This window comes from Pipra filicauda, unplaced genomic scaffold (genome assembly GCF_003945595.2).
Source record: "Pipra filicauda isolate LSUMZ 115617 unplaced genomic scaffold, ASM394559v2 scaffold467_size714961_pilon, whole genome shotgun sequence".
Taxonomy (NCBI): domain Eukaryota; kingdom Metazoa; phylum Chordata; class Aves; order Passeriformes; family Pipridae; genus Pipra; species Pipra filicauda.
In genome coordinates, this window is record NW_024104606.1 from 218,938 (window position 1) to 246,010 (window position 27,073).

A 27,073-nucleotide genomic window follows, 5' to 3' on the forward strand; every position below is an offset into this window, starting at 1 on the left:
AAGCCACAGCCATTGGGGTGGACAGACTTGCTGTGCTGCACCCAGGGGTTCTCGTGGGAGACAGTGGCAGTGTGTGGGACAGCAGGTGCTGCCTCATCAGGGTGATGGGGAGGCGGAAAGAGCCACTGAGCCCCAGCACACCCTGGGTCTGGGGGGTCCCAGTGGGGGCAGTACCCACAGGGCCAAGTCATGGGAAGAACCTCAGGCCGTGGGCACCCAGAGCCACCCACACAGTGGGGTTGGAGGTGCAAGAAATCAGCACAGAGGAGACACAAGAGGATTAGCTGAAAAAACCCACTCGAGGGTCAAAGCACTGGCAGCAGACGAGGCGGGCGCACACCCACCCGTGCCCCCGCTAATCCCTGCTCACCCAGACCCGGGATTGCTCGGGAGCCTGCAGGGCCAGGGGCTCCCCTCTGCTGGGGACGTGCCCTGTGCCTGCAATCTATACACAAGCAATTCCCATACAGCCTCTGATTAAAATCATAATCCCCCTGCCTCGCAGAGCCCTGAGGGGAGAGGGGCTGGACTGTGTGGGGGACTCTGAGAGCCAGAGCTCCCGGCCCCCACAAAAGCTTTTTGTTGGGCTTTGCTGGGCCCTGATGAAAGGATAGGCCTAATTTCACCCCAGAGGCTTAAAGATGATGTTGAACTAATTTCTTTGGTTTAATCAAAAAGCCCAAATCCGTGTGGTTTAGCTGGCTGTGCTGGCATTCCCATGCTGGGCCAGGAGGCTGGAGCAGGACTGTGTCAGGGTTGGGGTTTCATCTCCGGTGAGTGGAGATGTCCAGTCTTGTCTCCCATCCCTGGGATTCGCAGCTCGAAGGGACCCCATGTGCAGCAACCACTACTGGGGCTGAGCACAGGGGGTGTGTGGGGCATGGCCCCCATGGGGGCTGCAGTCCCCACCTCGATGGGTCAGGAGAGATTGATCCCACGGGAACCTTCTCTGGGCTGTGTGGTGGGAAGAAGGACTGTGCCAGGGTGGAGGGAGGCTGTTGCCTTGTTGTTGGGTGTCCCAGGGGAGATGAGACCCCTCCCAGCTGCTGCCCCATCTCCACTGGGTGAGAGTGGCACTACAGGCCACCCCACTCCTGGCCCCCACTGCCATGCCACTCCCAACCCCAGTGGGTCTGGGGGGCTTCAGGTCCTGGGCCCCGGTAGCAGGACAGGGGTTAAATGTCCCTCAGGTGCTTCAGCTCCTTTTGCAGCTTCTCTGTGAGTTTCTTGAAGGACGGACGCTTGCCTGGCTCCATCTCCCAGCAGCTCTTCATCAGGGCATAGATGGTGGGTGGGCAGCCCTCGGGGGGGTCCATGCGGTACCCCTGCTCCAGCAGCTCTGTCACCTCCTTCAGGGTCTGGCAGGATGGAGAAGCTGGCTGGGACCCCCTGCCCTGCCCTGGCCAGGGGACAGTGGGATGTCCCCATCCCATTGGTGCCAGTGGGGTGTCCCCTGGCACAGCACTCACCATCTTGGGGTAAGGTGCCCGTCCGAAGGAGAAGGTTTCCCACAGGAGGATCCCGTAGCTCCACACATCTGACTTGGAGGAGAATTTCTGTGGTGGGAGGAAGGGGGGAGGCTGAGCCCAGCCGGGGGCTGCGCTGGGTCCCCACTGTTTCCCAAGGGCAGGACAGGGGACAGTGCCTGCCCCTTGCTGCCCCAGCTCCCCAGGGTGTGACCACCCCCCCCGTTCCTGTCATCCTGCCAGATCCCACTGGAGCTGCCCCAGTTCCTGCTGCACCCCAGGGCAAGGGCTGGCCAGGACAGAGGCAGAATTCTGGGAGATGCAGAGCTGACCGTGTCAGAAGCCACTGTGAGGCAGGGATGGGTTGGCAGGCGGGGGAAGGAGCAGGGGGGACCTAAGAGGGTGAGATGTCTTGAAAGGACCCTGTGGCCCCCCTTCCTTCCCACTGTTGCTCACGTTGTGTTTCAGGGCCTCTGGCGCCGTCCACTTCACAGGGAGCAACGTGGTGTCCGTGCCCTTGGGGTTGACCTGGGCCAAGCCAAAGTCACTCACTTTGGCCACGTTCTCCTCGGAGATGAGGATGTTGCGGGCAGCCAGGTCCCGGTGCACCAGCTTCTTGGACTCCAGGTAGTCCATGCCCTGAGCCACATCCCTGCCACAGCCGAGTGAGACAGAGCCGTGTCACCGCGTGTCCCTGGGCTCGTCCTGAGGGATGCAGAGCAGTCCCCAGCCCGGAGGGAGGGAGATGGACTTACAGGGCGAAAAGGAGGAGCTGCTGGGTCGGGACAAGCGCCCGGCCCCGCGTGCGCAGGAAGTTCACCAGGTTGCCCTGACAGGGGAGGATAAATGAATAAGGACCAACAGGATGGGGCTGTTGGGAGACTTTACCTCCTGCAGAGGCTGCAGTGCCCAGCATCTATATGACTCAGCCCCTAACCAGGGGGTTTGTCCCCAAATCTGAGCAGTGATGGGTCCCGCTGGCCGAAGAGCAGCCAGGTGCTCTCACCTTGCTCATGAACTCCATGACAATGTAGAGCCCGTTGTGCAGGATCACGCCCAGCAAACACACCAGGTTTCTGTGCTGGACCTTCCTGGAATGGAGAGGATCCGAGTCAAGGGGTTGCCTCGTCCCCAGGCCATGGGGCAGGGCTGGGTCATACAACAATGGGGCTCTCACGTCATGGCAGCCGTTTCAGCGAGGAAGGCCTGGGCGGTCACATCGCACTTGATGTTCTTCACAGCCACCTTCTGTCCCATGTACTCGCCCTGCAGGACATCTGGGAGGGGATGGGGGATCAGGCTGAGCCCCACACCTGACCTTCTGCACCCCTGGCTGAGCCCCTCATGCCATGGGATGGGGAGGGGTGTCAGGGAGTGCCATCTGGGGAAACTCGCAGCCAGGGACCCTCCAACCCCATCCAAACCTACCTCCAAACTCGCCTTTCCCGATGCAGTCTCCCAGTGTGAGGTGCTTCAGGTTCAGTAACCACCCAGCTGGGCACAGGCACAAGGGCAGGTTAGCAGGGACCACCAGTGGGGCCATGTTGCCTTGTCCCCAAAACTTGGACTATGACCCTCTCCCACCATCCCCTACCTTTGGCCAACTCCTTCTCAGCCGACTTCATCCCTGTTTTCGGTTTGGGCTTCACCAGCTTGGTGCAGATGGCTCCCTGCTCCTTCATGTAGTGCTGCCAAGAGATGAACAGGTGGAGGTGATGCCAGCTCTTACCCTCATGCTCGGGGTGTGAATCCAGGGAACAGCTCTGGGATGGTCCATGGGACCCCACCACCACCACCCTCGAGGGCCCCGAGCCCCTTTGGCTCAGGCAGTGTGGAACACTGTGTTTCTCCCAGCCCTGTGATTTGCAGCCCATGTCTCAGCCCTGCTCCCCCCTGGGCACAGCCACAGGAACACCAGGATGGACCACAGGGGATATGGGAAGCTACTGGTGGGGTCGAACCTCCAGTGGGTGCTGCAGCAGCTGAGGGCAGTTTGCAGAAACAAAGGGAGCGGAAGCAGTAGGGTGGGATGGGACAGGATGGCCTTTGCAGTTTCAGAGCATGGCTGGGGCACCTGAGAGGGCAAAGGACCCACTCAAAAGCAGAAGTTGTGTCTAAATGACAAAAAATGAGAGTGCAACCCCCTAGAGAGGAGAAGGGCAGAAGCTCTGAGATAGGGTGAAGATGGACCTCAGCAAGACCTTGGTGGAGGGGCAAGAGCTCAAGTGACAGCCTGAGAACCTGTGGGGTCAGCAGCTGAGAGGGTAGAGGGACATGTTAAAATGCCTCAAAGTCCACGGGAGGCAGAGGCCACCAGGGTCTTCCTGCTGTGTGAAGCACTGAATAAGCAGGGATGAGGGGAATGTGGTCCTTTGGCAGGGGACTGGGGCTGCAGCTGGCATGGCTGGTTTGCAGAGACATCACCTTGGGCATCCTGGATCTGCCCATTGCACCCCAAACCAAGTGGGAACCAGGAGCCTTTGACAGGGATGGAGAATTGCACCAGGCAACAAAGACCAACAGAAACCACGCAGAGCAGGACAGCGATCTGCCACAAATCCCTGTGACCCCACGAGGTTCTTGCCCTCATCTGGCACTGGTGGGACTCCCTGCCCAGGGATGGGGAGTCTCACCTCGATCATGTCGATGAGGTTGGAGAAGTACTGCTGGCTGTCGATGCTGAGCGTGTTCCCCTCGTGCACCACGCGGTAGTGGATCACCTCCCTGCCGAAGCTCACGCACAGCACGTAGTCCCCGGGGTGCCGCACAGACTCCCGCACCAGGAACAGCCCGTCCTCGGGGGGCTGCAGCTCCTGCACCGCCTCCACCCCCGAGATCTTCCCGTGGAACCAGCTGAGGGAAGGGCCGCTGGGGAGGGGGGCTGTGCCACTGGGCTCTCCCCAGGGCCAGCAGCGAGACAGAGACAGCAGAGCCCCTGCCAAGGCTATGCAGACCCCCCTGCATGAAACCCCTCTCCATGACGTCCATCCAAGATGGGTGGGCACAACTAGGGGTCTTTAGAGCCAGGTACTGGCTTCAGCAAATCCCTCCATTGCCAGAGCATGACTGCGGGCTGCTCTGCCCTCAGCTGCCCCCCCAAAACCTGGATGGGGGGAAACATGCTGGACTCATCTGCTGTTGCAGCTCCCGGGGGCTCAGCTGGGCCCCCCAGACCCGCCCTCCCAGCTGTACTCACGGCATGAGGCTGAGTTTGGGGTCCACGCGGATGGCACCGCGCTCCCGCAGCGCACTGGCCGCCAGCAGCCCCTCCTGCCCTGTCTCGTTGTGTCTGGCGTGGTACCAGCCTTTGCCCTGGGGGAGAGAGGGTCTCAGAGCAAGGGAAGGAAGGGGGGATCCCACTGGAAGCAGGGGACTGGCTCTGGCAGCTCAGCTGATGGCACTGTGGTCCCATTCCTGCCATGCCCTCCCAGGACAGCGTGTCCCTGAGCACCCATCGGTCTCACCTCCACGGCCTCGATGATGGTGACCACATCTCCCTTGTGGAAGGCGAGCTCCCGGGGCTTGGGCTTGGTGTGGTCATGCTTGGTGACACACTGGGTCCCGGGGGGCCAGTGCTTCTGCAAAGGGACAGCAGTGTCAGCAGGGACAGCGAGAGCTGGACCCCTCTGCCTCCCACAGCCACCAGGGCCAGCCCCAAGGACCATCTGAAACCCTGGCTGAGGGGGCACTGGGCACTGGTCCTCCTGACCCCACGGTCCTGGGGGCAGATGTCACCCCGATGTCAGCAGGAACTGCTGGTGCCCACGTGCAGCCCCACTCACCCCAGACATGGCCAACCGTCCGCGCATCAGGGACTCCCCGTCCTCTCCTGCTGCCACCTGCAGAAGAAACCAGAGGGCTGTGGAGGGAAGGGGCTGAGCTGGCCCATCCCAGGCCACCACCGCTGCCCCACAGGCTCCTCTGGCCAGTGCAGCCCCCGTCTGTCACACAGCCCTGCACCACGGGGCGCAGGAAAGGTTCAGAGCAGGCTGCAAACCCTGCCCGTGCCAGCTGTGTCCCAGGGACACTCCTGTCCCACACACAGGAGGGAGCAGGACCCAGCTCTCCTGCTCTCTGCTACTGGCACGACAGGAGCCCAGCACTGCAGCTGTGGGGGAAGCAATGCAGTTTTAGCAGGAACTTGCTCTTTCACCTCCTCTTTCAGGGCCTCCAAGTCATCGGGGCCATGAGAGGGGCCGGCTGTGACCCTGCAGATGTGGGATGCAGCAGGCTTGTGTGGGGGCTGCCCTCCACAACAGGGACACTGACAGGCCAGGCTGGGCTCAGGTGGCACTGTCACACCCACTGACAGTGGGAGGATTGCACAAGGTCCCTGTGTTCCCCTTGCTACCAGCTGCTCATGCTGGGGTGCATGTGACAGCTCTGCAATTCAAAATTGTGGGTCTTCTCCTCCTGGAGTCTGTCACTGCAGTGTCACCTCCTTGGGAGGATCACAGACTCCCAGAATGGTTTGGGTTGGAAGGGACCTTAAAGCTCATCTTGTTTCCAAACACCCTGCCATGGGCAGGGACACCTTCCACTAGCCCAGGTTGCTCCAAGCCCCATCCAACCTGAACAATTCCAGGGATGGGGCAGCCACAGCTGCTCTGGGCAACCTGTGCCAGGGCCTCACCACCCTCACAGCCAAGAATTTCTTCCGGATATCCCACCTAACCCTGCCCTCTGGCAGTGGGAAGTCATTCACTCCAGGCCTTTGTCCCAAGTCCCTCTCCAGCTCTCCTGGAGCCCCTTTAGGCCCTGGAAGGCGCTCTCAGCTCTCCCTGGAGCCTTCTTTTCTCCAGGGGAACCCCCCCAGCTCTCCCAGCCTGGCTCCAGAGCAGAGGGGCTCCAGCCCTTGGAGCATCTCTGTGGCCTCCTCTGGACTCTCTCCAGCAGCTCCACAACCTCTTGATGTTGGTGCCTGGAGGCAGCTCTGCAGGGGGGTCTCGCCTGAGTGGGGCAGAGGGTCAGAATCCCCCCTCACCTGCTGCCCACGCTGTGAGATGAGCTCCTCGGAGCAGAGATGACTTTTCTCTGTTCCTCTTATGGAGGGTGAATCATGGTCACCCCTCTGCATCACCAGTGGTGAACTCATCCCTGTGACAATGTGGCTCTGAGGTCTGACTGACTGTGCCAGTCCCTACCCACAACAACAACACAGGGGCAATTGCAGCTGCTACAGGTTAATATTAGAAGGCAGCAGTTTTGACTGTACAAGAAGCCACCATCAGCCAGCACTGCCACCCCCTCACCCTGCAGCCCCCCCATGACACACGTGTCATCCTGGTGAAGTCAGGGGTGTGAAGGCTCCATGCCTTGCTCCCCAGCAGGCACAGCCAAAGGCTGACGTGACTGGGTGCAGCTCAGCTCACTTCCAGGAGGGTGAGGACCTTACAGGCACAGAGGTTCAGAACAGGGTCCTCTCTATACCCCTCACCATGGTACACCCTGCTCCAGGGAGGGACCTGCTGGCTGAGCCAGGAGGGCTGATGGCAGCTCTGACAGTTGGTCCTTCATTTCCTGCTTCTCCAGTACAGAAATTTCTGGTGAAAAGCAGTAACTGTTTGCTCAGTCTTGCCCCTGTGTGCAGACAGGGGCTTGGGGTGCTGGACACACACCACACATGGACACTGCAGCTGGCAGAGCCTGGAGACCAGCCAGTGCCTCACCCAGGCACCGGCAGGGACAGCAGTGAATCACCTCCCTCCTGGTGACACTTGTCCTAAAGCAGCTGTATATGCCTGGAGGTCTTTGATTGATGAGGTTCCCATCACTGGAATAAGCGGTCCCACGAGCTGGGGGTGTGAGCAGAAAGCCCGGGAGAAGATATTTGCTCCCTTCTGTGTTTTGGGGCCGTTCTGTACTTCTATTAATCAGTTAACCTGAGCATTTGCAAAGAGGATAAGATGCACAGAAACGTGGTGGGGTTTGGTGGAGCCGTCCTGACCCTGAACTGGAGAGCTCAGGCTTGCTTTCAGTGCACAGAGTCCCTGGCTGAGAAGCTGCCAGACCTGACAGCACCGTGACAGGAGGGGACACCACGCTGAGAGGCTGCACCTCTGCCCTGCCCCACGATGGGAACCAGACACACTGTGCACCCCCCTCTGAAGCAGACACCACGGAGCTGTTTCACAAACACCCGGCTGCCCCCAGTGCCACTCGGACAAAGGACAGGTACAGCTCCTCTGCTGGAAAACGGGTGACACCTGGGCATTTCCCCACTGCCCTCCACGCCCTTAACACTCAACACCGTGCCCGCCCCTCCCTGCTGACAGAGGGGACACAAGGACGTGTCACCTGCTCCCGGCACCTCTCGGACCCTCGTTCTTACCTCTCAGCAGTGGCCATGTGGGGCCACGGGGCAGCAATGTCTGGGGTAGCTCACAGCTAAGCCTGGAGTTGGATTGCTGAACTGCTGGAGGGTAGATCCTCTTTCCTATGGAGGGCCAAGCTCTGCGTCCAAGGGCAGTTCTCAGAAAGAGCCGCTGCCCAATTTCCTGATTTCTCTGCTGGGGAGGCTGCGGAGCAGCAGCGTCACAGCGGCCCTAGCGCCGCCCGTGCCCTCAAACCTCCATCACAGATGACTCATTATTTGACAACACTTAGAGCAGCTTTCTGCCCTTTGAGAGCACATGCACACACCCCTGCTGGAAGGGAGCTGGGGCTCTCCAGATCCTGTCCCCTGCGGCACCGTGTGGCACTCACAGAGCTCCTGGTCCCCTCTGCACACAGGGACAGTCGCTCTCACCACTGGTGGCTTGGCCAGAGCAGCGACCACGGAGTGGGTGCCCACGGCAGCTGAGACTCAGGAGAGGAAGAGCTGGGACCAGGGATTCCCAAGCCTAATCCTGTCTCAGCATGGACTTCTGTGAGCCCCAGGGGAGGCTGATCCAAGAGCAGGGCCATCCCTCTCTGTTCCACAGAAGGTGATAACTCAGATGCATCTCAGGCTGGGATGGGCAGTGGCAGAGAGACCTTTAACTGAGCTCCACTGCCAAAGGGCAGCAGCTTATCTGTACCCTCCAGCATCCGCAGCCGCCTCCACAGCTCATCATCCCAGCCAGAAAACCAGACACCACTTCTGCACTGATGTTCAGCATTTCCGGTATTCTGAGCAAGATGGTGAAAAAGAAGAAACACCAGACTTCATCCAGGGGTCTTGGGGGTTTTTTGGGGTGTATTTTTTTGTTTTGTTTTTAATGCAATGGTGTTTAAGCCTCCAGAAAACACTGTGGCAACTCAAGGGCAAGGCAGCGTAGAAGAAAACTCATCCAAACTAGCCAGTGCTTTCAGCTCCATACTTTTCCACCTACAAACAACTTGCCCAAGCAAGTTGACACCAGTCTGTCCACAGGATTCTTGGGACAGGTTTCCCCAGGAGCACTCCTTGCATTATCCCCTGTATTTCTAGGGATGGATCCTTCGGTACTTGGTCTGTTTAGGCTGGAGAATAAACACACAAGTTCCCCCTTACGGCCCTGCTGCACTCACAGGGTCTGTGCAGGAATCCCTGTGACAAACGTTTCCTACTTCAGGGTTTTGCCACATCCGGTCGTTGTCACAGACGTGACCACGCGCCAGAGAACTTGGCATCACACAGATGGAACAACCTGCTCAGACATAATAAAAGGGCTTTCCCTGTCCTGCTGCATGGCCAGCAGAGATTCCCACTTGCTTCTGCGGGAGCTGGCATTCTGGGATTCTGTGATGCTATGAAACAATGGATCCCTGTAATCACCTACGGAAGCGCTGAAATGCATCCCTCTGCAAATACATATTTTTGTATGGCTCACGACCTTCATCCCAGAATACTTAAACAGAACCTGCTTAACACCCCCCAGAAATGTACTTAAAGAAGAAACAGCTTCATTTGACAATAGACAACACAGAAATAATGTTCTTCAGTAAGTTCTAAAAAGCCGCTCAAAATTCTCCAAAAACCCTCAAGGAATGTGAAGAGGGATTTGAAAATGAACTTTAAAGGAAGAATCACAAAATCCCAGAACGGTTTGGATTGGAAGAGATCTTAAAGATTATCTTGTTTCCAACCTCCTCTGCCATGGGCAGGGACACCTTCCACTAGAACAGGTTACTCCAAGCCCTGTCCAACCTGGCTTGGACACTTCCAGGGATGGGGCAGCCACAGATTCTCTGGGAAACCTGTGCCAGGACCTCCCCACCCTCACAGGGAAAAATTTCTCCCCAATATCCCATCTAACCCTGCCCTGTGTCAGTGGGAAGCCATTCCCTGTGTCCTGTCCCTCCAGGCCCTTGTTTGAAGTCGCTTTCCAGCTCTCCTGGAGGCACTGGAAGGGGCTCGAAGGTGTCCCCAGAGCCTTCTCTTCTCCAGGCTGAACCCCCCCAGCTCTCCCAGCCTTCAACAGACACACAAAGCTGAAGCCTGTGGCAATTCCCTCGCTGACTGGCAGCGTCACACACGACAACCAAAGTGTTCTGCTCTGCTTCTCTCCTCTGCACTCTTTTCCCAGGTACCTGTGGCAGCACCAAAGCCACGTTACAGCCGGTCCTTCACACATTTGCTTGGTCAACTTTGCTCAAAAACACCAAAAAGGAAGTGGCTCTGTTTCTAAGTACACACTGCCCGTCACTGCTCCCAAACAGCACCCCCAAACACAGGATCCCTGCTCCACAGGGTGGGGGATAAACCCCAAACCCACACAACAAAATGGGGCAGTTTCAGGCACTTCAGGGCAGGCCGGAAATGCCCCCAGTCTGAGGGCAGAAATCTAAAATTATAAAGAAAATGTGTAAAGAACACACATGATACTGAGGGGAGGGATTTATTTCTTTTTTTTCTTTAATATATCTGTCTACCTGTTTTGCTGTGGAAAGAGTTTCTTCTGCAGCAAGGAGTGGGAGGGGAAGGAGACATAACAGAAGGAAAGGAACTGTTGCTACAGGCAACTTGACTCTTACACAACGGTGCAATTTCTGTAGTGATTATGGAATCACAGGATCTCAGAACTGCTGAGGTTGGAAAAGACCTCCAAGATCATCAGGTCCAACCATCAGCCCAGCACCACCACCGTGTTCACCACTAACCCGTGTCCCCAAGTGCCACATCCACACAGTGTCTGAACACTGCCAGGGATGGTGACTCCACCACTGCCCTGGGCAGCCTGTGCCAATGCCTGACAACCCTTTCTGTGAAGAAATTTGCCCTAATACCCAACCTAAACCTCCCCTGGCATAACTTGAGGCCATTCCCTCTTGCCTTGTCACTTGTTACCTGGGAGAACAGACCGAGCCACACCTGGTTCCACCCTCCTAAACTGTACAATTTTGGAAAATTATAGCACAATAAAACTACCTACAGTGCACTATTTTAAGGACAAGTTATTTTAAATGTAAGATATCAGACTAAGCCAGGACCTCTTTATAGGATAAATTAGAATCATATGAACATTATTTCATACACACAGTGTCATTATTAGGCAGCACCTTCTTTTTTGTCCTATTTTCCACCTCCTTCACCCTCTGCTCTTCTACCTGTCTCTCATCTCTTTTTATTGTGTGTATTGGAAGATCCCAAGTCCTCTGTTTATGTTTCATCTGTTTATTTGTTTGTTTTTCTCTAAGCCAGCACTTTTCAAACATGCCAGGAGAAGGAGGAGATAAAATGGTAACAACCTGACTGAAATGAAGGCAGCTTTATGAAGGGAACATACAGAAATCTGCAGTTCCTCCCACACACACTATGGAAGGTGGCATTTAAAATTATTTAGAATATCATCACCACCACTACACCATACACAGAAATTAAGCTTATATTGCAAACCTTCACCTAAAGCTAAGGTAGCCAGCTCCTTGGAAAATACAAAATCAAGAATTTGGTGTTCAAGTTGAAGCCTTCATAATCAGCCTTCTGCCCTGAGCCACAGAGGTTTCAGTCAAGACTGGATACAGCAATTTTAATTTATTCTCATACTGGGTTCTCTTTCATCATATTTAACTCAAGTAACTGTAGGATTTTGATCTTTGCTTATTCAGTATTGATCAAGAAAGTCAATGCTCTCATTGCAGAGTCAGGCAAACTGTAGCTGTTAATGAGAAAGAAGTAATTATGTGTAAATGACCTTTCTTACTGCATATCAAACCAGGAGTGACTGAGCAAACAGGCTGGGAAAGAACTTGAGTCATGCACTGCACAATTTTATGTGCTACAATAAGTTCTGTGGCTTTCCACATAGGCAATAAAAAATGGGACAGAGGAGTCAAAGGCACATAGAAACAGGGAGCATTTCACTTATAGACAATGGGACTCTCAGTCAGTGGGATACTCCCACCTCGTGTTGTCTCTGTGATGGGAGAACCAAATTAACCAGGTCCCTTCTGTCCGGGGAGTTGGGATGGATCTCAGGGAAAGGTTCTTCCCCCACAGGGTGCTGGGGCACTGCCCAGGCTCCCCAGGGCAGTGGGCACGGCCCCAAGGCTGCCAGAGCTCCAGGAGCGTTTGGACAACGCTGTGAGGGACAGGGGGGGATTGTTGGGGTGTCTGTGCAGGGCAGGGGGGCAGGGGTTGGACTGGATGATCCTTGTGGGTTCCTTCCAGCTCGGGGTTTTATATGATTCTAAGCTTCAGTCACTTTGATGAATCTCTTTATTTAAATCTGAGCAACATCAACTCAATTGCTGGTGTTACTAATGATAGAAATATAACAATAAATAAAATGCAAACAACATCTCTCAGTAGATTAAAAGCATTAATTGCAGTATTGCACTGCTGGGAACATTCACCAAACTGGTATTAACTGTCCTTCTCTACCTGGGCGTGGGCTGTGACATCATTTCATTAAAGATTCACAGAATCCCAGAATGGTTTGGGTTGGGAGGGTCCTTAAAGCTCACCTCATCCCACCCCCTGCCATGGGCAGGGACACCTTCCACCAGCCCAGGTTGCTCCAAGCCCTGTCCAACCTGGCCTTGGACACTTCCAGGGATGGGGCAGCCACAGCTTCTCTGGGCAACCTGTGCCAGGGCCTCCCCACCCTCACAGGGGAGAATTTCTCCTTCTATAGTAAAGAGTTCCTGGCAACTCACAGTCTCTAAAGCATTCAACTTACCTTCCTAACAGGGATCTTGCAGTCCAGGTTCATCTGACAATGCAAAAGATGAGAAAGAAAATGCACCACAAAAATAAATATATTGCAGTCAGGTTTTTAACAGCAAACAACAGCAGGCAAAGAATTAAAAATAAAGTTTAAAAACCATTTAAGTAATTCTGGAATCTTGCTTTACCTGAAGTAAGAAAATGTGACAAGCTGATCGAGCTTAGATCATTAGAGCCTCCAGAATGAGCCCACAGTTATAGCATCTGAGACTTCCCTTAAAAGCTTTTCTATAAATAACGACTGTGAGTGTTCCGAAAAGCAATTTGTGAGCTTCATAGAAGTCAAGTGGGAGTGCCTGGGGCTGGAAATACAGCTCTGACAAATCCACAGAATCTCAGAATCCCAGAATGGCTTAGGTTGGAAGGGACCTTAAAAGATCATTTCGTTCCACCCCCTGCCACGGGCAGGGACACCTTCCACTGTCTCACATTGCTCCAAGCCCCATCCAACCTGGCCTTGGACACTTCCAGGGATGGGGCAGCCACAGATTCTCTGGGAAACCTGTGCCAGGGGCTCACCACCCTCACAGGGAAGAATTTCTTCCCAATGTCCCATCTAACCCTGCCCTGTGTCAGTGGGAAGCCATTCCCCCTTGCCCTGTCCCTCCAGGCCCTTGTCCCAAGTCCCTCTCCAGCTCTCCTGGAGGCACTGGAAGAGGCTTGAAAGTCTCCCCAGATTCTTCTTTCAAAGCCTTGTCTACAAGAAGTCCCATTGTCTCTGGAGTGTCATGTTAGAAGTGAAAAACCAAACAAAGCTGCTCTACCTTTAGCCAAATCTCGCTGCTTCTCTGCACATTTGCCCATCCTTGGGATTCTGCCTTGGGGTTTGCAGCACTTTGAAATTAATTCCTAGATTGCCTTCTCACAAGCTGTCAAACCACCGGGAATGTACCCACTTCTGTGGTAATTTTGATCACATAAATAGTCAGGTATGAAATTATCTTTGCTCTTTTACCATCAAAACAGACACACACCCCCCCAACAAAACAACCCTGTGACCTGCTCCTGGTGGCAGAGCTCCCTGGGGGTGAACACCAAATGAATGAGTTCAGAGCTTCTTTCCAAAAACGTGGAAGATCTCAGACAACTGAGCACACACAGGGTTTTGCAGCTGCTGGGTAATCTCCTTAAGGGCAGTAATCATACAAGAAATTCCCCCTCACAAGCACACAAAGAGCTGAATATATCACCTCTGTCACTTAGGCTGAGTCTTCGGGGGATGTTTCTGTTGTTCGCTGGCATTTTCCCACCACTCACCTGCTGCACTTTGATGGCAGGAGGAGAAGTTCATTCCCTGTCTCCTGTCACATTTTTTTGTTGTTGTTGTAGGATTCTGGCACTGCTCTCTGAATACTAAAGACAAACCCATTGCAGCTGCACTCAGAGCTTACAGTCGGATATTTCACCCGTCGCCGTTTCCAGTGTGGAACACAAAGCACGTCGTTCAGGATAACTACCCACGGCAGCAACAGCAGGGATTTCTCACCAGGATGTACTTTCCCAAGGTGCATGTCCTTATTCCTCACAAATGTTGGGTAATGTCCCTCAGCTATTTTCAAAGCTCCCACCCACGTTACACCGCGATTGAAGACAGGAAGGAAACACAACATCCACTGAAGCTGCAAAGGGGTCTAGAGAGAGGCAGTGGAAAACCCTGCAGGGAGATTTAACTGGGACACAAGTCACTCACAAAGAGTGGCCAGGTTTGTCACCACGATGGACATGTCTGAATTTTAAAGCTCATGGGGAGCAGCAATCATCTAGCAAATAAATTCCTACAGCAGGTCTTTTTTTTTTTGAGTCCATAGTGCACTCAGGCATGTTCCCTTCAAGATTATCACCCCTTCCTGGTACAAGTCAATCACCTGCCTGTGTTATCACAGGCATTTTCCAGGCATAAATAATACTTGCACTTGGTTTTTTTCTTCTTTTTATCTGCTTTTGCTTGTAGTGAGAATGGGAAGAACAAAATCTGACTTCACTGGAAATGCTTTACCTGAAAATGTAATTTAAATTTCAAATCTTCATGTACAATTTCATAACTGAAAGCAAAGTAACATTCTCAGGAATTCACAAAGTAATAGCAATAGAAATAATCTCAATGCCTTCTTTGCCTGTCACAGCATTGAAAACAGTATTTACCCACAGGAAAAAAAGCCTGACTAATACAAATCCCTGCATGCAAGCCTATAAGTGTGTATTTGAAAAATCAGAGCAAGGTAATTATGCAGGAAATAAACCAGCATGGAGTAAGTTCAACAACTAGATCAAGTATGTAGAAAACATAATGTTGCAAAAAAAAGTTAAAAATCCTGATGATTATGTCTGAAATCAAAAGCCTCCCACAGCAATTTATCTGCAAGGAAAGTGTCAACCTCTCCCACACAGTCATGTCAAACAGGCTCTTTACCCAGCAGCCCTCCAGGTATATTCTCAGAGACAGTTGTAGCTCTGCTTCTGGTTTTGTCACCTTCTCGCCACAAGTTTGCTGCTTCTTTCCTCTATTTTAGCAGTCTGTGAATGAAGAAAACTGGCTCAGTAGCCCAATTCTTTGCTATTTAGAAAGACATCCTTAATAGCATTTAAGTTAAAAATCCTTCATACAACTGTCAGCTGTTTGTCACCATGAAATCTGCCCCCATTTGTTCTATTCCTTGACATTAGAGCAATTATTGGAGCAGCTGGCAGCAGTGGATTAAAATTATTACTGACATTTGCATCTCGAACAAAACACTGAAGCAATGCCTTTGCTAAAAGCTTTGCTTTGTTAAGCAAAAGCTTCTGCCTGAGCTTCTGTCTGGTACTCAGCCTGCCTCAGTGTCCAACAGGGAATGCTAAAAAGGCCTGGCAAAGTTGGGATCTCTGCAAAGATGGGGGGGGGGAGTGTGTTCACCTGGAGAAGGGAAGGCTCCAGGGAGACCTGAGAGCCCCTTCCAGTGCCTAAAGGGGCTCCAGGAGAGCTGGAGAGGGACTGGGGACAAGGGATGGAGGGACAGGACAGAGGGAATGGCTTCCCAGTGCCAGAGGGCAGGGAGAGATGGGACATTGAGAAGAAATCCTTCCTTGTGAGGTTGCTGAGGCCCTGGCACAGGTTGCCCAGGGAAGCTGTGGCTGCCCCACCCCTGGAAGTGTCCAAGGCCAGGTTGGACGGGGCTTGGAGCAAGGTGGGCTAGTGGAAGGTGACCCTGCCCGTGGCAAGGGCTGGAACTGGATAGGCTTTAAGGTCCCTTCCAACCCAAACCATTGAGATTCCAAGTTTTTCCAATGGTAAAACGTCTTTCAAAACAAAAGGCAATTCAAGACTCTCTAGAATCTTTGTGCTCTGCAAATACGAAGTTAACTCTGGTTATTTCTTTGATTATAGTTATATCAACTACAAAGCTGTAGTTAGGCCTGAAAGATTTTAAGCTTCTTATGACAAACTGACACGAACATCCCTATGATGGCACACACCAGATGCCTTCAATATTCCAGAACGTTTCTGAAGAGGTTATAGCTCACACTACCTCCTCCTCTCCACCTTCATCTCTTCTCTCTGAGCAGTTCTCGGAATTCAGCTTCTGAACTTCTATTGAAACCACATTTCCAGGCTCAACAAACTGCAAAGAACTGCAATGTAACTTCAAATGCATGGCTGGTCCCACAGACAAAACAGACTTGTTGAAGTTCCTCTAAGAGTGAGGAGTAAGTACTGACACCTTGAAATAAATACTCTGGTATAAAAGCAGACATTGGAAAAAACTGCAGTAAAGACAACTCTGAATGACCACACAGTGATCTCTTGGAAGTTCATAATCTTCTTCCCAGGCCACACAAAAAAATTCACAATTCTTGTGTTCAGATATTTTCAAAGCCATAACTTAGAGAAGACCTGAAGTACAATGTCCAAAGATGAGTGAACACTTGCACAATAACCTTTTAGAGACATTGACTTGGACAGTCAAAACCAATTGTGAAATAATTTTCAGAAATATTTTAAGAAACACACCTGAGGTTTGATTCTGCTCTGTTTAGGTTGCCGGGTTTTTCTGAAGTGATAAAGTTATTTCCTTGTTAACTGTAACATCACTTCAACGTGAGTTTTGAGAAAAATGTGAGAGAAAACCTTTGTGAAATGGTTTCACAATGGTTTAGATGACAGCTTCAGGGGAGGAACATTTGGCAAAGCTGAACAGCACACTCAGATCACACCAGGTTATCTCCAGAGCTCGTTCACTGCAGTGAACTGACTTGCAGCACACACTTCTCTCAGAGTTTTTATTTCAGAAACGTTTCTGAAAGATCTTCTCCTTGCTGTCCACGCTTCTAGAAGATAAACAAGCTCTGTGATGTTTGTAACACTTCAGACCTGTCCCACCTTCCGACAGCTCCCCGGATACGTCGTGTGTGCACCTGCTCCAGTGCAGAGCCCTCACAGAGCACACATTGAGGCTGGTTTGCATCCTGCAGGGCTCCTGCTTCCTCAGTTTCCTGTCTGCTGAACAGCGTCTTTCTTGTTGGGCTTTTGTCACTCTGAGTGCTCCTGGTACGTCTGCAATCAAACAGGGCAACATATTCATCTCCCTTTCAATGAAGGGACTGTTTTTCTATTAAAACACTAAACGTCCTTTGAGCATAAATGGAAAATTTCCTGAAACACTCAGATTAAAAACAAAAAACACACCCTTTGGAGCCACATTCAAACCTGCAATGTATAAAGAGCTCACAAGCACTAACAGTTTGATGAATTTCTCCTTCACTGCCTTGCACTGCTGGTGTCCCCAGAGCAGGGCTCTGTCACCTCGTGTGCAAGAGCCAATCCACACACCGAGTCGAGCTACTGCATTTTATCACCCTTCTGCAGAACAGGGTGCCAGGCCCCTCACACAGCTGGCACACCTGGGAAATGAGCACAGGCTTGTTACAAAAAGGTAACACAGAAAAATGACACAGAAACAGGGGACTGGGCGCTCATGCTTCTATCACATAATTCTTAACGTGCATGTGGTGTCTTGATCCAGTTCATTACACTCTGTTTTACACAGACAAATTTCCCTGGAGGTGTATTTTTTAGCATTACAATAAACTGAGGTAACTTGAGGTTATATTTTTATCGTATCATCTACCACCAAGTTATTTTTTAACCTTCTACTCAATTACAGTTTCTACATGAATCTGTTTGAACAATTGTCAAAGAATTAGGGAGTTCTGGTGTTCTGTTCCTGGGGGCTCTCCATTGCATTCTGTTCCTGCTCCTCACTGCTCCATTCTCTCCCCCCTAATTCTCATGGTTTCAAGTCGCTGTGAACATTTTGCGGATTTTTTAACTTCATCTGACATCACTACTGCAAGCACACACACAGAACCTGCTCATTTCAGGCTTCTTGTACAGCCAGTCCAGTCTTGGCTGCAAGGGTTACATATGGCATGGAGCTGTGTCAGGGGGGTTGGGATGGATCTCGGGGAAAGGTTCTTCCCCCACAGGGTGCTGGGGCACTGCCCAGGCTCCCCAGGGCAGTGGGCACGGCCCCAAGGCTGCCAGAGCTCCAGGAGCGTTTGGACAACGCTCTGAGGGACAGGGGGGGATTGTTGGGGTGTCTGTGCAGGGCCAGGGGTTGGACTGGATGATCCCTGTAGGTCCCTTCCAGCTCAGGACATTCTGTGGTTCTATGACTCCATATGTCCAAACACACAGGATCAGCTCTTTGCTGCCTGCAGAGCACCCCTGACGTAGCTGGGTCAGAGCCAGGTGACCACACGGGCACATGTGCTTGGTGGGATGCACTGACCTCACAGAGAACGAGGAACTAAAGGCCCTTTTGCCCCAACCTGTTTGACATTTAAGTTTTCAGCAAGGAACAGGCTGAGCATCACAGTGAACACAGAGCAACGTCCAGAGGAGCAGGGCAGTTCCAGGCACACACCTGCTGGCTCGGAAAAACCCGCACTTTTAGGTGTGGTTTCTCCCGGGTTAAGCAAATTCTTGTGAGCTGTTGTAGCTCTTTAAAAACAGCCCTTTGAGGAGCAGATCTCTCTTTTCTCCCAGCACAACAAGCAGCTGTCAGTCAGCTGGCAAACTGGGACAGTGACACGGGGCACGGGGAAAATCCCCCCTTGAGTTTTGTGTCTCACAGTCGGGTGGGTTCCACGCACTCCTCCAGGGGCATGGCTGGCTCTGGTTCCAGGCATCAGTGGACACACCAATAACCAGTTGCAGGACTGAAGGCATCCCAGAAGATGCACTGCCATACTTTCAGATCAACTGAGTTAGGAAAGAGATGTTTAGCACATCAATACATATTTCTTCTCAAAACAGGAGGTTTTATTTAACAAAAATCGCAAGAATTCAGGTGAAGATAAAGAAAGCTGAGTAACTGAAAAGCCTGAAACAGCACAAATTCATTCCAGAAAACTGCATTTATCATCAAAATATTTGCATTTTATCTGGAGAAGAAAGCTTTTCTCATAACTAAAATAAATAGCAGAAGAAAAGAGCAAGGGTTAAATGTGAGCCAGTTTTTAGCACTTCTTGCTTTCTCAACAGGACAAATCCAGCAATTTTAGTTACAAATATGTATATATTGTACCATGTTTTCAATACATACACATGTTGAGGAACGTATTTTTAGAGTCCCTCAAACAATGGACCCATTGAAATTTCCCCTCCCTGCCCTCCCCCAACCAAAAATAAATCAGTGATGGAGTAATCTAAAATACATCGCCCATTAAAAAGGTGAAATACTAATTCTGTAACAATTTAATTTCTCGGATTCAGTGCTACAGAAATATCACCTGATCTAGCATAATTTCAAGGAACTAATGAAGAATATTTATAATTCACAGCTCATCTCATCATATTCTCCCAACGAATAGATATGGAAAAATATTGCTTATGCATTCCAGGTACTTCAGATCCCGTTTGGAGACATGATTATTGCAGAATCATCATAGAATCACAGAATCAGCTGGGTTGGAAGCGACCTCCGAGATCATCAAGTCCAACCCTTGATCCAACCCCGCTGCGGTTACTAAACCATGGCACTGATGCCACATCCATCGTGGAACAGTTTGGGCTGGAAGGGACCTTAAAGCCCATCTCATTCCACCCCCTGCCATGGGCAAGGACACCTTCCACCAGCCCAGGCTGCTCCAAGCCCCGTCCGTCAGATTTACTGCACAACGTGCATTAAATACAACCTGTTTATGAGAATTAACTCTGACAGGAAGCAGGTGACTGACGAGAAGGCAGTAATTTCACACTGAATAAGTGATTCATTTGCTCTTTATAGGGAGAGAGGCTTCTCCAGACAGAGCCTCTGGGCACCAAACTCATCCCCTTCCGTGACTGCAGGAAGTTGTGGTTTGAAGCTTCGAGCGTAAGAACCAACTCCCTGCACTGCAAGAACTTAAAAAAAGACATATACACACAGAATTCATGATACTGGATTCTAGGAGAAGGGGTACTGCTTGCTCTGCGTAGTTGCTCACAGATGTTTGTTGTTCATAAGTAACTATCCTGTATACAGAATTCCAACGGGAAAAAAAAAAAGAGAAGAAAACAGACTGTAGTAAAAGGTAGTTGTTTTTAATTGACTGATGTGGCAGACAGCAGACAATTCACAGATTTAATTTCTTAGTCTGCCTCAAATAGTGGATAATGAGATTGTTTACAGAAAAATACCTAAGGACATTTTTGTGGTGCTGGTAGGGAATGTACTGGGAGCAGGAACAGGGTAATTGTGCTCACTCCAGAACAGCTCAGCTGAGGGTGCATGGAAACAGCAGAAATCATTGACAGCAGCTCTGGACAAGAAGGCACTTTTAATTCATTCCCATGAGAGGTCCATTCCAAGTCCAAATGGTCCCCAGTTCAAGTCACCCCCTAATTAGAGTATGTTGCAAACTTCTAAAGCAAGATCTCATTAGAGCATATACAGTCCAGTGTTCTTGCAAGCATGACAGCTACCAATTCAAAATAGATAATTTTGCAATGGAAAAAAAAAAAAAGAGTAAGATTTGTTAATCTTGAGTCTCTAGAAATACCCAGGTCTGGAACACCAGTAAATAAGAAATATCTCAGCATTCAAAGGAAGCAGGTGAGCTGACAAAGCCGAGAAGCTCTTCACTGAGATTCACTAGAAAGTTGAAGCTGGTTCATTAACTCATTATCACTCACTACCTCTGGCAATACCCAGAAATACTTATTATGGACTGAAACACATTGTAGTAGTGAAAAAAGCACATCCCTCAAGAAATGGAGGTCTGAGATCAATCCAACTCATGACAACTCTTTAGCCATTTAGTTGAGGGAGGGGATTGTCCCACTCTGCTCTGACCTGGGGCGGCCTCACCTTGAGTCCTGGGGGCTGTTTGGGGGCCACAGTGTCAGAGGGATCTGAAGCTGTTGGAGAATGTCCAAAGGAGGGACACAGAGACAGAGAAGGGTCTGGAGGGGAAGGGTTTGAGGAGCAGCTGAGGGCACTCGGCTGGTTCAGCTGGAGCAGAGGAGACTGAGGGGAGACTCCTCGGGGGCTGCAGCTCCTGCCGAGGGGAGGCGGAGGGGCAGGGACTGAGCTCTGCTCTGGGACCAGGGACAGGACCCAGGGAAGGGCTGGAGCTGTGCCAGGGGGTTGGGATGGATCTCAGGGAAAGGTTCTTCCCCCACAGGGTGCTGGGGCACTGCCCAGGCTCCCCAGGGCAGTGGGCACGGCCCCAAGGCTGCCAGAGCTCCAGGAGCGTTTGGACAACGCTGTGAGGGACAGGGTGGGATTGTTGGGGTGTCTGTGCAGGGCCAGGGGTTGGACTGGATGGACCTTGTGGGTCCCTTCCAGCTCAGGATATTCTGGGATTTTGTGACTCAGGTACCCTGACAGCTGACAAAGAGCCGCTGCAGTGGCAGAGCAAACCAAAAGCCCGGGCAGCCTGAGTGGCTGTTGGCCACCAGCCAGAGAACATCAGAGTCATCAAGAAAACCCCTGTCCTCCTCCGCAGTCTGAGAGCCACAGGCACCTCCGCAGGTCCCTCCCTCCGGCCATTGCCGGCCGCTGCCTACAGAGGGAGTCGAGAGCAGCTGACACGGGAGCCAAAGGGAACTGCAGCGAAGTGAAGCCCACACGGAGGAGAAGGTCATGCACTGGTGATTAAGCAATTGTGTGAAGTCCTTCGCAAAGGTACTACCCGGCAATAAGCACCTTTGGGTCCGTCCAGAGCGATATCCTGTCTCCAATGGTGCCCATAAGCAAACGCTGAGGGAAGAGGCAGCATGGAATACCCCCTGCAAGTCCCTCTGCTTCAACTCTCAGCCCCCAGAATAACCCCAGCCTGTCATAATTTGTCCTTTGGTGATGCTCAAAACATCTCCCAAGTACTTGCTCAGCCGGCTTTTATCTCCCCTTTAGCTTTCTGCAGCCATAACATCCTCGAGCACGACTCCCTTGGGTGCAGTGGCCATTCCCAGGATCCTCCTCTGTGTGCCCACAGCTCCTCACAGCCTCACTGCCAACCCCAGCCCGAGCAGTGCTGAAGTGACAGGGAACAGTCAGTTCCTATCCAGCGGCTTTGCACCACTTCAGATCCTGTAAACATCCAGGATCTGCTTTACATCATCTCTCCAGGCTGAAGAACCCCAGCCTGCTCAGCAGTTCTTGCCATGGTAGCTCTGCTCTCAATCATCTGTCACCAGCCTCAGGCCCTCCCCAAGCCCTGTGTACCCTCTCCAAGAACCACGGAATTGCTGAGGCTGGAAAAGACCTTTAAGATCACCGAGTGCAGCATCACCACCATGTTCCCCACTAACCCATGTCCCCAAGTGCCACATCCACACGCTGTTTGAACACTTCCAGGGATAGTGACTCCACCACCATCCTGGGCAGCTTTTACATCCCTTTCTGTGAAGAAATGTCTCAAAGACAAGAGCAACAGATCTGCATGGCACCCGTATCCTGAGCACAGGCAAATCACCATCGTTAGACAAAAGAGCAGCATAATGTTCTCTGTCCTCTATATTTGTTCTTCATGTCTAAGATTTTATAAGCTACTGCTCTGCAACATCACAAACTCCAGTATTTTGCTCCTGTGTGGTGATGGCCAGCACAGCTGCTTATCTTCACAGTGCCATTTGTTTCCACGGTTATTTGACTGTAGAGGTGACGTTAATGGCAACAAAGCTACTTTTTCCAGCTTCAGCATCTATAAAATGGAAAGTCACTGGCAAAAGGTTACATTTAAACCAAAAAGTTTTAAAATTAGAAGCTATTATGACTTTAATAATTCCAAGCATTAGTTTCTAGTCAGTGAGAGGAGCCTTGAAGACAGAAACAAGAATCATCACGCCTTGTAAGGAGACTTCAAAAGGTAACAAAGTATTTGCACATTCAAAAATCCATAATCTCAGAAGCACAAGTGTTTAAACCCTGACAGCTTGACATCCTCCCCAGAAACAGGATTCTCTCATTTGAAAAAAAAAAGGTAGATCTACACTGTGGGTTTGACTTCAGTTTATTATCAGACTTAGTTCTTCAAATAAACCAAACCTTGAAGTGCAGGCATCCTCTAGAGAGCAAGGGAACACCTTCAAAAATAAAGTAATGCAGAGGTGAAGCTCTTGTCACTTTGATAAAACAGAAACTATTTAATCCCATTGGCTTTTACACAGCACTGTTTTTAAAAGCTGTTTTAGAGCTTTTTCTTAGAGGCAGGGAAGCAGCAAACATAAAAACACCGAGAGCATGAGCTCAACCCATAAAGTAGGGAGAAATTTTTCTTGATTGCTGTCAGGTAGATCCTGGAGCATTGTGATTTCACAGGATACTGACCTTCTTCAGGAGCTCACTGCTCACCTGGTTCAAAGTGCATTGAGCCTTTTCCCACACCACATTGTACGGGCAGTAACAGCCACTGCACTGATGGGGCAAATCAAACACTTTTAGGTATGGTCAGTCACGCCCTTCTCCACAGGTTGTGGGTAACTTTTTGTTGAGGTAAGTGAAGTTTGTGAAGATCAGGCCATGAATGTATATTTTAATGATGAGATTCAACAAGGACTGTCTTAGAATTTTGAAATACATCTTTGAAGTGTGAAGACACCCAAAGTCTGAGAACGCAGTGGTTCTGTGGTGCTTTATGGTTCCACAGTGGTGATAAGAGACACTTCAGGCTTGTTCAAGTGTCATAAATGTTCAACTCAACTAATTACATCACAAACCACAGGGGATTCCATAGGCATCATGGTGCTCATATTGCCACGTTTTCTGTGTTTCAGACCATGAAGAATACACAAACCTCTGGCAGTGAAAGGGAACCATTCATGTCACATGTATTAAACCCACAGAGCACTGTAATTGTTGTCCATCCCCATCGTCTCAGAGCCAAGGCTGGCAGCAGTATTGATGGATTGCCCTTGCTCCTGTGTGGAAACTCAATTTGTGGCTTCACAAGGCAGTTACATCACTGTGAGTGTTTAATCCATATATGAACAAGTCAGAAAGTCTGTTTTCATGTGTTTGGTTTTGTGTCAATAAACCATAGACTCACAGAGTGGATTAGGCTGGAAGGGACATTAAAACCCACCCAGTTCCACCCCTGCCATGGGCAGGGACACCTCCCACTAGCCCAGGTTGCTTCAAGCCCCGTCCAACCTGGCCTTGGACACTCCCAGGGGTGGGGCAGCCACAGCTGCTCTGGGCAACCTGTGCCAGGGCCTCACCACTCTCACAGCCAACAATTCCTTCCCAATATCCCGTGTCACCCTGCCCTCTGGCACTGGGAAGCCATTCCCCCTTGTCCTGTCCCTCCATCCCTTGTCCCCAGTCCCTCTCCAGCTCTCCTGGAGCCCCTTTAGGCCCTGCAAGGGGCTCTCAGTTCTCCCTGGAGCCTTCTCTTCTCCAGGTGAACCCCCCCAGCTCTCCCAGCCTGGCTCCAGAGCAGAGGGGCTCCAGCCCTTGGAGCATCTCTGTGCCCTCCTCTGGACTCTCTCCAGCAGCTCCACGTCCCTGTGCTGTTGTTCCCCAGGGCTGGAGGCAGCTCTGCAGGGGGGTCTCACCTGAGGGGGCAGAGGGTCAGAATCCCCCCCTCCTCTGCTGCCCACACTGTGGGACCAGCCCAGGGCACGGGGGGTTTCTGGGTGCCAGGACATGTGGCCGGGCAGGTCAAGCCTCTCATCCTCCGACATCCCCAAGTCCTTCTCCCCAGGGCTGCTCTCAATCCATTCTCTGCCCAGGCTGTGTTTGTGCTTGGAATATTTGATCTCAAGACTAATAAGCCATTTTCAAACAACATTCTTAAAGCACACATCAGGCTCTTCATACCTCACTCTACTGGTTCATACATGGACATCTGAGTGGTTGGTTCTGCCAAACATTCCAAAATTCAGAAAAAACGGGTGCTTTCCCAAAGCCTTTAGGGAAACAAAAAAAGTAAGTCGATCAGTGTGTTTAACATGCATTTTACTACTGCTTAACAACATCCTGGAACTTCCAGGCCTGGAAGATGATGAGAGTGTTAAAGGAGCCACAGGTCTGGGACTGCGTCACAGGAAACCTGGGGCTGAGCCAGTGAGATGTGCATCAGGATTGGAGATCATAAAAATCATTATCAAAAAATCTACATTTTAATTGCAATAGAAAATTAACAGCTCACTGGACAGATAGAACTACGCTACAAATTAATTCACATCCAGAATAAAACCACACACAACCACAAGCTTCATAAATTATGAGCTTGGAATAACGATGACTCCTGGCAACCAGGAAAGCTTCTGGCTTGCTTTCCTTACATTTTGTTGTTTGTCTGTTGAAATCTTTTACCCACTGCTAAATTTTAAAGGAGATGATTTTAGAAACTAGGCTAATAGATAGTGACTGCTGCACAACAAACATTGTGGGGGAACACATACAGAGGCCATTAATACATAAAGGAAAAGGGAAGTCAAAGAAAGAGTAAGGGAAAAATCAGCTTCAATAACAGGTTATAATAACTGCACATTTAAATTGAGTTAAAACTTTTCCACATCCGTCCGCAAATGATTAAGTGTGGCTGGTTTAATTAGAGCAGCTCAGCGCAGAGAAACCTGAACCAACATGTTCCACAGCCACCATGCTGCTGGCAGCAGCGACTTGTGCTGCCTCAGAGCTCAGCACGCTGTGTTCTGCATCAGCCTGAGAAAATCCATAGAAGTTCTCTTACAGATCACTGGAAATATAAATAGGGGCGATCTTTCTGCAGTGCAAGGAGAGACAGACATGCCCTAGGTGATATAATTCACCTCACAAGTGAAATGACAGCATAGACAGAACGAAAACAGCAGCTACAGGTAACCACAGGTAAGGTGACTCCCGTGGGAGTGGGAAGGGCGAGTCCATCCTTCTGCAAACAGCCAGGAGAAGGGGATACCAAAGAAGACTAATTGCTCTAGACAGGTGGACATTACTCCTCCTGTGGGGAGAAAATGACCCTTGGAACAAAGACAAAAGCACCAAGGATGGGGTAAAAGGAAGAGTAAGGAGTGCAAGCACAAGGGAACACCAAGGAAAGGAAAACCAGACTTATCCAGAAGGATGCTGACAGTGGAGAAATACAGGGAGCCCTACAGCTGGGTGATGAGGACACAAACCCAAAGATGAGGGATTGAGAAGTGTCCGTAAGCAAAGCCTTGGGACAGCACTGGGGCATGTGTTGAGAGAGGTGGGGACAAGCCAGAGGATAACGGAGTCCAGGGGCTGAGAGCCTGAAGAGAACAAGTCACAGGAGGGTGAAGGTGGTCTCTTAATGGTGAAGAGAAATCTGAGAGCAACATGAGACCCTGAAGGAGGGAAAGACATCCAACACTGATGGGGCAGGGAGGGATGGCTGTAGGGCCCAGGGAACATTTCCACAGGGAGATCATAGACCCATGGAATGGTTTGGGTTGGAAGGGACCTTAAAGATCATCCAGTGCCACCCCCTGCCATGGGCAGGGACACCTTCCACTTGAACAGATTGCTCCAAGCCCCGTCCAACCTGGCCTTGGACACTTCCAGGGATCCAGGGGCAGCCACAGCTGCTCTGGGCAACCTGGGACAGCCCCTCCCCACCCTCGCAGCCAACAATTCCTTCCCAGTATCCCATTTCACCGTGCCCTCTGGCAGTGGGAGGCCATTCCCCTTGTCCTGTCCCTCCATGCCTTGTCCCAAGTCCCTCTCCAGCTCTCCTGGAGCCCCTTTAGGCCCTGCAAGGGACTCTCAGGTCTCCCTGGAGCCTTCTCTTCCCCAGGTGAACACCCCCGGCTCTCTCATACTTAACAAGGACGGGAAGCCAGGTCAGTGGCAGCTGCCTAGGACGGTCCAGCACCGCAGTACCTCCATGCCCGGGGTCAGAGGCGCGGGTGGGACGGCGGAGTTAAGTGGGCACTGCCCGGAATGTCCCGTAAAAGCTGCGGTCAGTGCTTTCGCTGCCGCCATTTCACCCTGAGGGCGCGGGGGGCGGGGCCGGGCGGGGGCGGGGCCATGGTCGGTCCCGCCCC

General features: G+C 51.3%; 1 protein-coding gene across 3 annotated transcripts; it reads right to left on the bottom strand.

Moving 5' to 3' along the window:
- Positions 1-20: 20 nt before the first annotated feature.
- On the bottom strand, positions 21-27,005 carry MATK (megakaryocyte-associated tyrosine kinase). 3 transcript variants are annotated; one of them, XM_027742219.2, is made up of 16 exons: positions 26,849-27,005; positions 24,882-24,970; positions 16,104-17,128; positions 12,551-12,583; positions 5,249-5,305; positions 4,931-5,044; positions 4,663-4,778; positions 4,100-4,319; positions 3,061-3,154; positions 2,895-2,960; positions 2,644-2,743; positions 2,473-2,557; positions 2,222-2,295; positions 1,923-2,118; positions 1,470-1,556; positions 21-1,358 (listed from the first exon to the last, which is right to left on the bottom strand). In XM_027742219.2, the coding sequence occupies exons 3-16, from the start codon at positions 16,227-16,229 to the stop codon at positions 1,176-1,178; spliced, it is 1,551 nt and encodes a 516-aa protein (XP_027598020.1). In that variant the 5' UTR covers positions 16,230-17,128; positions 24,882-24,970; positions 26,849-27,005; the 3' UTR covers positions 21-1,175. The 3 variants fall into 3 exon arrangements, with proteins under 3 accessions (XP_027598020.1, XP_039242073.1, XP_039242074.1); XM_039386139.1 differs by lacking the exons at positions 16,104-17,128; positions 24,882-24,970; positions 26,849-27,005 and adding an exon at positions 12,726-12,933 and having other exon boundaries at positions 23-1,358; positions 4,100-4,334; XM_039386140.1 differs by lacking the exons at positions 12,551-12,583; positions 16,104-17,128; positions 24,882-24,970; positions 26,849-27,005 and adding an exon at positions 12,726-12,933 and having other exon boundaries at positions 589-1,358; positions 4,100-4,334.
- Between the last annotated feature and the right edge of the window lie 68 nt (positions 27,006-27,073).

Coding starts and splice junctions, on each gene's coding strand:
- MATK (XM_027742219.2), bottom strand. CDS start 16,229: ATGCATTTGAAGTTACATTGCAGTTCTTTGCAGTTTGTTGAGCCTGGA. Junction 5,045..5,248: donor GACGGTTGGCCATGTCTGGG/GTGAGTGGGGCT, acceptor GTCCCTTTGCAG/AAGCACTGGCCCCCCGGGAC. Junction 2,296..2,472: donor TCATGGAGTTCATGAGCAAG/GTGAGAGCACCT, acceptor CTCCCCTGTCAG/GGCAACCTGGTGAACTTCCT.